Genomic DNA, 11051 nt, shown 5'->3' with positions numbered 1-11051 from the left:
AAAACCCAGAGCTGTCTATCTCTTATTTCCTCCCCCCCATCTTCACTTACACTGCCACTTTACATTGCCATGAAACCAGGAGATCTGGTTTGCCAAGATGAACGTGTTGTCTTGAGCAATAACTTTTTAGAATGTGCCACTCAGGAAATTCGTTAGAAAAATACAAACCTGCACCAAGTTCTTTGCCCTCAGCTGTTGTTCAGCATTGCTCAGCATACATACTTTAGAAGCTGGGGAAAAGATCTTTTTTTTAAAAAAAAAAGTTGCATTGTTCTCCTAAGATTCCTTGACTTTATTCATTTGTTTGTTTATTTAGGTGTGGAAGAAAATGTCAGTCAGCATGCACGAGAATCGCAAGTCCAGAGCCAGCACTGGCTCCATAAATATATATTTATTCCACAAATCTTCATATGCTGATAGTGTCCTCACTCATCTGAACCTTCTGCGCCAGCAACGTCTTTTTACAGATGTGCTTCTTCATGCTGGAAACAAGTCATTCCCTTGCCACAGAGCTGTCCTAGCAGCTTGCAGTCGGTATTTTGAAGCAATGTTCAGTGGAGGACTCAAAGAAAGCCAAGCCAGTGAAGTCAACTTCCATAATTCTATCCACCCAGAGGTTCTAGAACTTCTCCTAGACTACGCTTACTCCTCAAGGGTCATCATCAATGAAGAGAATGCAGAGTCCCTTTTAGAGGCTGGCGACATGTTGGAATTCCAAGACATCCGGGATGCTTGTGCAGAATTCTTAGAGAAGAACCTTCATCCCACTAATTGCCTTGGCATGCTGCTTCTGTCAGATGCTCACCAATGTACTAAACTTTATGAGCTCTCATGGAGGATGTGCCTTAGCAACTTCCAGACTATTAGCAAAAGTGATGATTTTCTTCAGCTCCCCAAAGACATGGTTGTGCAGCTGCTGTCAAGTGAAGAATTGGAGACCGAAGATGAACGACTGGTCTATGAGTCTGCCATGAACTGGGTTAACTATGATCTCAATAAACGACACTGTTATTTGCCTGATCTACTGCAGACTGTGAGGCTGGCTCTGTTGCCAGCCATCTATCTAATGGAGAATGTAGCTACTGAGGAGCTTATCACCAAGCAAAGGAAAAGTAAAGAGACTGTAGAAGAAGCAATAAGGTGCAAGTTGAAGATTTTGCAGAATGACGGTGTAGTCACCAGCTTGTGTGCAAGACCTCGGAAAACTGGGCATGCCCTGTTTCTTCTGGGAGGACAAACCTTTATGTGTGACAAGCTGTACCTGGTGGACCAAAAAGCAAAGGAGATCATTCCAAAAGCAGACATCCCAAGTCCAAGGAAAGAGTTCAGTGCGTGTGCCATTGGCTGTAAAGTGTACATCACTGGTGGCCGGGGATCTGAAAATGGTGTCTCCAAAGATGTTTGGGTGTATGATACACTTCATGAAGAGTGGTCCAAGGCAGCTCCCATGCTGGTAGCTCGATTTGGTCATGGCTCTGCAGAACTCAAACACTGTCTGTATGTTGTGGGAGGGCACACAGCAGCCACTGGCTGCCTTCCAGCATCTCCTTCAGTATCCTTAAAACAAGTAGAACAGTATGACCCTGTGACCAACAAGTGGACAATGGTTGCTCCGCTTCGGGAAGGAGTGAGCAATGCAGCTGTAGTCAGTGCAAAACTTAAGTTATTTGCTTTCGGCGGTACGAGTGTCAGCCACGATAAGCTACCCAAAGTTCAGTGTTATGACCTGTGTGAAAACAGGTGGACTGTACCAGCCACCTGCCCCCAGCCATGGCGGTACACAGCTGCAGCAGTCCTGGGCAACCAGATTTTTATTATGGGTGGAGATACCGAATTCTCGGCATGCTCAGCTTATAAATTCAACAGTGAAACTTACCAGTGGACTAAGGTGGGAGATGTGACGGCTAAGAGAATGAGCTGCCATGCAGTCGCGTCTGGGAACAAGCTCTATGTCGTTGGAGGGTATTTTGGCATCCAGAGGTGCAAAACGCTAGATTGCTATGACCCTACGCTTGATGTGTGGAACAGCATAACCACAGTGCCCTACTCACTCATTCCCACTGCATTTGTGAGCACATGGAAGCATCTCCCTTCTTAACTGCATGTGGGGCTTATACAGGTGAGAAACCATACCTGAACTTACAAATGGACTTCACATTTATAGCATGTCTCATCTATAGACTTCAACAGAATGACAAACTTTTTTTCAGAGGGAAAAGGGACATAGGAAAGGTTTGGGTGATGACATATTGAGATAGTCAGTATTGGGACTCTGTGAGGCGCTCTGGCTCCCTCAGGCTCGCAGCCCCCCCAGCTGGCGGAGGGTGAGGTTGGGTCAGTGGAGCCTCCTCGGCCTCAGACCACTCTGAGGGCAAGTCTGAACTGCACTCTCCCTCAGAAGAAGCCAGGGTCTCCGTTAGCTGTGCTCAGCAGACCCGCGTGGCTTACTTCCTCCCCGGCCTCCGCTTCCCTCTGACCTTTTATCCTCTCCCGAAGGAGCCGCCTTCTTCCCACCCAATCCCTGCTTCCCCCCTGAGGTGCCATAAGGGAGGGGCTTCATTCAGCCATCCTCCCTCCTTCCCACCCGGTGTTGGGCGTCCCCGGCTCGCCCGCCCAACTAACAGCTGAGCTGCGGGCTGTCCCACCCGGCGCTCATCAGCTGGGGCGTTTCCCGGTCACCGTCTGCCTCCGTCTCTGCAGCCTCTGCCGGTCTCAGGTGCGCCTGGCTTTTTGAGCTGCTTGGGGGTTCCTGTGGAGGAGAGCGAGAGGGCTGGTGAGGTATTGCCACTGTCTGCCGTCTCCCTCAGTGACCCGCCCCTTTCTGTCCTGGACGGTCCTTTCGCGGCCGGCCGAGCCTCCGTCCCAGTTGGTGGGCTCCTTGGCGTGTCGGGCGCCTCTCCCCGTCGTTTCCCTCTGGGCGTGGGAAGAGGTGAGGGAGTGGGGAGGAGACCGGAGACGCCAGTATGGAAGGGCGTCTCAGGACAGACTCAATCCTTTTACTTAAAACTTACTAGCTTGCCATACAAGCCTTGTTCATAAAGGACAATTTTTTCAATGCTGTGAATAGTGCCTACTGGCCCCAGTTATGTATTTGTGTGGCAAAGTAAAGTGTGAATTGGGCAATTGTATGAACATATATATGAACATATATGAAGCTGCCTTATATTGAATCAGACCCTGGGTCCATCAAAGTCAGTATTGTCTACTCAGACTAGCAGCGGCTCTCCAGGGTCTCAGGCAGAGGCCTTTCACATCACCTACCTGCCTAGTCCCTTTAACTGGAGATGCCAGGGATGGAACCTGGGACCTTCTTTATGTCAAGCAGATGCTCTACCACTGAGCCACATAGGTACAGCCCTCAAAAATTCCTAGATAAATTGCAGAATTTTGTGCAGCTAATCTGACCAAGGGCATTTCTTCTGGATGGGTGTCTGATGTACCACTGTGTGCATTTACATAAGCATATGCCTGAAAGTAGCCAAAGCCAATTGTGCGTAGAACCATCATATATTGCTATGATGACTGTGTAGAGGAGTGGTATGATGGACGATTAAACATTCACTTCTAACTAATTTATTTTATTATAAACTGATGGTGTCTTAATTGCGTGTGATTAGCATGTTCATGCCAGATTCCTCTAATGACTGCATTCACTTGGGGAAAAAAAGTTCACTTGAAATCAGTAAGATTAATTTTCAGAAAACAGAACCTTTATTGGCATTAACAGTAACAAAACAAACATGTAAAGCAGCTAGATATGGATCTAAAAAAGAATGAATACACAGTTCATCGGTAAATATTATAATAAACAATTAAATGAGGGTTCTAGATGGTCTCAGTAAGATTAATTACACATTCGTGTATTTATGATTATGGATTAAGCTGGCCAGTTGTTGACTTTGAATTATAATTGGTCAACTATAATCTGCCTGTGATGGGCTGCCTATTTATTGTATGGTTTTGGCCCTGCCCTTCCTCCATGGAGCTCAGGGTGGTGTGCATGGGTCTTCTGCCCTCCATTTTATCCTCACAACAGCCCCATGAAGTAGGTTAGGTTGGCAAACTTGACTGGCCCAAATTTATCCAGCCAGCTTGTTTTGTAAAGGCCATCTGTGAATGTTGTGGACTCATGTAGCTGATCCTAGTGGAATCGGGCTATTTATCACATTTAAGTAGAAGGCATCTTCTTTAGGTTGCGAGGAGCAGCTCCTGTGTGTGATGATGTATTGTCCTGACCTGATGCTTATAAGAAGATGTTCCAGATGCTTATAAGAAGACATGCCAGTTGGCTCAAGTAATAATTTTGTCTGCAGTTCAGAGCGTTCTAAAAGCGCATAAATTTTACTTTATAGCTTAGTGCCGTGACCCAAATTCACACCTGATGATGTGAGCAGGTGCAATACCGGTGACCTCAGTGGAATGGCATCTGCTTACAAGCTACTTTGAATCTGAGCCGGCTCACGCAGGTGGCTGTGCAGATCTTTCGCTGTTCTTGCAAATATTTTACCTCTTCTGATGTGTGTTTTCATTTTGAAATGCAATAAAATCTCCCTTGCAATCTAACATTTTCTTAATAAGAGGTTAGCAATTGATTTAAACATATCTTTTGCTTTCCTGCAAGAATAACCATGTAATCCCATGCTCACTTCCTCAAGTTTAAGCTCATTGAAATCAGTGAGTTTAGACTGGAGTAAATCTGCATAGAGTTGCTCCGTTCGATTGAGACTGAACTCCTAAAAACATTTACTCTCTTAAAAGTAATCCTGTTTATTTCATAATACTCTTGAGTACATGCAGCCCAATACTATAAGCCCTGCTGACTTCAACGCAGTTTACTGCCAAGTAAATATGTATAGAAATGCATCCTTACCAAGCTAGTTGCACTAAAATTGACATAATGCAATTTTTAAAAAATCTTAAAATTACCCCCCAAATGTTAAACCACATAGTGGGCTATTCCAATGGAAGTGGTCCAAGGATTACAATTCAGATTTCCTGAACAGACATGTGCCCTGTTATTTCTTTTAGGATTTGGATGCAACATAATGGACACATAAATTCACTCTGGTTGTAAAAGCTCTTTGGCATCCTCCTCTTGAAAGGAACTGGTAAAGTGGCCCTTGCAATAAAACCAGGACAGCCTGTGATCTTCCTAGCAGACTAAAGAACCAAAATGGGAGAGCCATTAGTAAAAACAGTTGTAAAATCTATGGCAAATTAGGCTGTTGAAGTACAGGTCCATCAGCCAGTACAGCTGGCATATTGCAAGCTTGGTTCACACATTTTGGTCCCTCCCCCATAGCTCACATGGTAGAATACATAGCTGGCCCATTACTGTCATTCTTGTGAAACCTGTCATCAAAATCAGTCATGTTTCCCTTCTGCCTGCTGTAAATATATTTCACTTTTCCTTCAGAAAGTTGACATGTGGTTGATCTGTAGCTTCTGTCAGGGTGCTGCTCAGGTCTCACACTGCCTGAGCTTTGGCCAAATTCCCCCTAACTCAGAATTAAAGCAAATAAAACATTAAGTCTTGAGAGAGCCACTAGGCACACCCCTTTTCAAATCACACCATTTATTATTTTGGTGCTGATTAATGTGATTGTCATAGCAGTCAGACATTTTTAGAATTGTTCCAAGAAAAATACTGACACGTTCTTTCAGGATTTCACTGAATTGTTTGAAGGGGGGGGAATAAAAGAATGTGATGTGTATATTCAGAGGACTGCCCTTTCAAGTTAATAAGGGCACAGAGCAAATTTGCTTGCTCCACTGCTCTCCTCCTCCCTCTTTCCTTAGCTTAAAGATAACTGAATGGATATGGCTCTAGACTACAGTCTCCGCCTGTTCATCCCGCTAGTAGGTTCTTATTAGCTCCTGCTGTTCTGTCAGTGGGAGGGATGGATAGAAAGGAAATTACTTCTGATTGTGCTCGTTTTCATGGTGCTGTGTGGCCCCAGCCTGAGTGCCGTTAGGGAGATCTTGGTCTGCTTTGTTTCTTCCTTCTGAATTAATATTGGGTCAAGTAGCTGAAGGAAGTTGCAGGGTGGGGACAGTGACACAAGCAGACGCAGGAATGTGCAGAAGGCCTTAATAAACAGGGAATGTTTTAAAAGCAACAAAAAGTGTGTGTGTGGGGGGGAAGGGTCTGTCCTTAAACTGCTGGATGTTACAAGTCAGTGCTGAACTGTTACCCACTGTACTGAACCAGAGGAGAGCAGTCATATCTGAGGCTTGAATCTTGCTTTCAGTAACTTCCAAATCAATTGCCACCATGTTAACTGGAGCAGTTTTGCCATTATACCAACGGAAATCCCATCAAAACTTTGCCTCATGCATTTGGCAGTGCTATTAATTGCTACTTTAAAAATCAGCATGGTGCCTGGTTTGAAAACCGGCTCTTAGCATAATGGAGTGGGAAGATGCAGTACAGACGCCAAACTGTGGCATCCAAAGCCAATATTTTGCACTGAATAATCAGCTTGCAGAAAGGGCTTCAATAGGGGAGGCACTGAAGCATACCATATTGTCACATGACAAAGCCCCGCGAAACAGAGTTCTGACATAATGAATAGCAGAAACCTTTTAAATAAGGGGATTAATATGTCTGCCATTCATATGCTGAATCAATTCTATTCAGGATTCTCCATGGTTAACAGAGGGCATTGGTTGGGGGATTCTCTTCTTCCAACAGGCTGGCTTTTCCCTCTTTGCGAGTTTGATTTGGCTCATCACCAAAGTGGCTGTCCCGCAACTTCTGTCAGGCAACTTCTTCTTTGTTGGAGAGAGAGCGCATCAGATAATTTTTGTCTCTCTCTCACCCCCTCTGCCATATTCCTTACTTGTATAGTTCAGGAAAGAATTTGGAACTGATTTGGTCTATTGAATGTAAGCTATGTTTTTACCGCAAGTAATTTATGTGAAGCAGAGAAGTCCACCATGAATACTGTCAAGAATAAAAAGATATTAATTGGAGTGACAGCATCTGGTTTTCAGCAAGTTTAATTTGTTCAGTTGATTTGCCATCAGCAGCTAACTATTGCTAGCTAAAAAGACACCAACTTTTTGAGTCCCAGACTCAAATGTTTCTTTGAATTTATTACAGGCTTTGTGGCATATGATTTCATCAAAATCCTTTAAAACTTTTCTTCTTTCTCTTTTTAGTTTATTCCATTATTTCGTGAAGAAAGTAGAACTTCAATGTTGGAGAACTGGCTTTAATGAAGAAAAACTTTTTTTTGAGTTTGAAGAAAATCTTCTGCACCTTCGGCATTCTTAAAGCTGGTAATGAAGGAATGGAAGAAGACCGTTGTCTTCAGTATATGAGCACATGGTATAACTATGAATGAATGAACTTCTGATCTGGTCTCTGTGCTTGTAATTGTGGATTAATGTCAAGTTTAATCAGCCCTTCAAAGCGAGGGTGGGGGGGGGAGGGGGGAGAAATATGGACTTCTTCAGAACGGCACAACACAGCACAACCCTCGATTTTCATGGACTTTGCCGTTTTTTTGTGTGTGGAATTTGAAATGGTTGTCACCCCTCTTTGTTGACAGTTTGAAGCGTCAGCAGCAGCTGCACAGGAAGTAGGCCAGGTCTAGGGCATTGAGATGTCTTTGTGAATGAAGTTGCAGCTGCATCCCTGCCACTGAGATGAGCTTGTTTTCTTAAGCCATTGCCCAGAGCATCAGTTGAAATGGCTGAGCTGCATTGTTGTGGCTGACTCGAGTTACTGTCTACTTGCTAAAGAGCAAGAGAACTTTTTAAAAAGAGGGTTGTTGTTGTTTTTTGCAGCATTGGCTGGTGGAGGCAAATGACTCCCTTCCCCCAAATATTTCATTTCCCATTGTATTTATTAATTACTACCACTGTCCTGCTTCGAAATTACTTGTTGTAGATATAGCTATTTATTGTTCAGTGCTTGCATGCCGAAACAATGCCTACAGTTGTCTTTTAAGTTGTAAGTAAGGGCTTATGTGAATCCTATGTTTTGCACATTCTGTGGTCTCTGACTTTGCTCTGCTGCACAAGAAAAAGGCTGAGTAATATTCAGGGAGAGGAGAACGAAGGAGGGGTCAGAAATGGAAGGTTTGCAGGGCAGGGTCTTAGATTACACACCTACGAAAGGAAGAAGTCATGGAGGTCACTTTCTCAGGCCACTGACTCTCCAGGTGACATGGGATGCGGCTTGTTGATAGTATCCCTGTTACGCTTTATTTGCCTAGTCATGCGTTTTGAATGAACTCAACTGGAAACAGCCACAGTCACTTAACAGCTTTCTTTTTGTGCAGCTTCGACACTACTGGAAATGGGGTGGGGGGGTGGGGAGAGAGACCCTGGCAGACTTTCTGTATACAGAGCTCTGTTCTTGGCATTATCCAGCGATTGTTTTTATTTATTTATTTATTTTTACATAATGGGATGTTTACCATTGCCATGTTTATCTGACCAAGGGGAACTTTTTTGATTAGAAATAAGTAATGAGATATTTTGTGTGTAGCTTTCTCTCCATTTTTTTTTACATTAACTGGATATATTTTACTTCTAAGGTGTATGTATGTGCCCTTCTCTCCTCCCTGACTATTATACCAAGTTCAGCATTTGTTCAACGACAGAGGAAAAAGGTTGTGAAACCATCAAACATTTGTATTATTTTGCATACATTAAAAAGGTCTTCAGATATGTCATACCTGGAAGTGTCACACAGGATCCTTGTTAGAGATTTCTAAATGTACCCCCCCCCAAAAAAATATTAACTTAAGTTTGTTCATATTGTCAAATCTGATGACACCCTTCATATTGAACACCCATGGTTTCCTTACCAGACTCTTAGTCTAAAAGGCACTATTGATATGTTCTATTTCGTAAGCATTAGTACAGCCCAGACTACAAAGCTGTTGGGGGTTGTTGTGTCTTAATGTTGTATACGCAAGATTTTGAGATGCATGTGTGCATGCCTAAAAAAGTCACAATAATGATGCCTGCCTGCATCACAATCAAGGTGACACTCTAGCTCAGCTCTTAACAGCTTTTGCCACTTGAAAAAAAACCATTTACAATCTTCAGGAATTTTCTCCTGCTACCGTTGACTAATTTTCCTGACTCTGTATAGATTCATTTCTGAAACATTATGTTAATAAGAAATGAATGTGTTCCATTTTTCAAATAGCCGTGACTCTTAAATATGTTAGGCTTTGAAGAATGATTCCCATAGTTCAGCGGTTCTTAAACTTTGTATGGCAAACCATTGTTCTGATTTGCATGGTTTTTTTTAAGGGGGACACACATTTTCTTATGCTGTGGCTGTAACAAGGAAGGCTGCTTCAAAGGCTTCTAAATTAACACCCCTCCTGCACCCAGGTGCAAATGGGCTGAAGTAATGTACCCAGGCAGTGGGTCCGCATGTTAGGTTTGCAGATGTGAACATCGCTAACTTTTCAGAGGATACAGCCATATGTACTGGGAGCCTCCCAACCACATATAGATCCTCCTGATCCTCACAGTTGCCATGTTGTCTAAAAACAGACAGCACACATTTTGCATGTCCATGTGGCTTCAGTACATACAAACTGACCACTGGATTTTTCAGTGTTCTGGTTTGCATGTACTGAAGCTATACACACATGTAAAATATGTGCATTGCCCTTGTTTAGACAGAATGTATATCAAAAGCACAATTGGTAGCATGTACTCCCAATATGTGTAGTTGCTTGGCTCTCAGGATGCGTGGATGTAATGTCTGAAAAGGTGTAAAATGTGGTTACCCAACATTCTTAGGGCTTATAATGTTCAGTAAAGCTGTGTTGAAGTGCAGAAGGAGTGGTGTTTTAAACTTGCTCTTTTTTGGGGGTGGGGTGGCCATTCGTATTTTCCTAAGTTGGTTTCATTGTGATCCTGTAGTCCAAAGTCTAAGAAGCATCACTTGGAGCTGGCTATGAAAAGGACTATCTACATACTCACAATATAGAATACCAATAGAAATATTAATTATGAAAACCAACACTATAGAATACCAATAGAACAATCTATTAATTATGAAAACCAATCCACCTACAAACAGTGTATTGCTGCTCCTTTAAAATCTTGGAAGGAAGTCTTAGAATCTTAAATTTACAAAGTATACAATGAAATTCAGTTGATATAAATTCTACCACTGCAAATCCTTGCTCTCCCCCATTTGTATTAAGGTTGCGGTCTGCCCTGTTGAACAAATAGGTAACTAAAGGAACTGTCAGTGTGTTTTGCTTTCACTTTGCACAGGCATGAATGTCTCAAGGTGTTTGAGTAAAGGGTCTAAAATCCTTTGTTTTCTTTGTTGAGAGAAGTGACAAAATTCTGTCTGCTGCAGCTCTCTGTATAGCTGCTTATCTTGTAACAAGTCTTTTTTGTAATACCATCCAATTTCCTAAAGAGTCTGAAGTTACTGCGCTTGCATTTCAAAGCAGTGGTTTGCTTTCAAGTATTTGGATTTAATTCCTGGGTATGGGTTGAAGGAAACTGAAAATCAGGGTGGGCCTCTAGCCCTGCAGGTGAATATTTTGGACTCCCGTTCTTTGAATTGACATGGGAATTCTGGCTTACTACTTGGCGATTTGAGACTAAAAAACAGCCCACACTTCTGAGACAAATGCAGTTCACACAAGAGTGCACACAAAAAAACTTGGCATAAGACGAGAAAGTTCTTCGTATTTTGTGGGCTGGTTGCTGTGGAAACGTGGAACAAAGGACAGCCTACCACTTCTGGTATAATTGTGTAGCCCCTTTTCTCTAAGCCTGACACCTGTCTGAATAAGAGTGATTAGAGCTGAATGGTGCCCCTTGTCTCAAAATTGAAGATGCAGTTCACGTACCCCTCAAAAGGAAAATCATACAAGTGAAGAAGTAAAATGTCTATGTTTATGTCTCTTTGTTTTCTACTATATTTTGATGTTTTGTAAAACTACATTTTTTTCCACAATGTGAACTGAAGGTCAATAAATTATTAGAAGTTTTCTCTTCAATGAACACACTTCTGAAGATTTATTTTCCGGAAGGGTGTGTGTATGTGTTTG

At 42.8% G+C, this 11051-nt stretch overlaps 1 protein-coding gene across 1 annotated transcript; it reads left to right on the top strand.

Annotated features, from left to right (window-relative positions):
• Positions 1–322: 322 nt before the first annotated feature.
• On the top strand, positions 323–7762 carry ENC1 (ectodermal-neural cortex 1). Its single transcript, XM_056848607.1, has 2 exons — positions 323–2119; positions 7165–7762. The coding sequence occupies exon 1, from the start codon at positions 329–331 to the stop codon at positions 2096–2098; it is 1770 nt and encodes a 589-aa protein (XP_056704585.1). The 5' UTR covers positions 323–328; the 3' UTR covers positions 2099–2119; positions 7165–7762.
• Positions 7763–11051: the final 3289 nt, after the last annotated feature.

Source organism: Euleptes europaea, chromosome 4, assembly GCF_029931775.1.
Source record: "Euleptes europaea isolate rEulEur1 chromosome 4, rEulEur1.hap1, whole genome shotgun sequence".
NCBI classification, from domain to species: domain Eukaryota; kingdom Metazoa; phylum Chordata; class Lepidosauria; order Squamata; family Sphaerodactylidae; genus Euleptes; species Euleptes europaea.
Note: the sequence above shows the minus strand (reverse complement) of the source record. Positions and strands in the feature narration are given on the sequence as shown.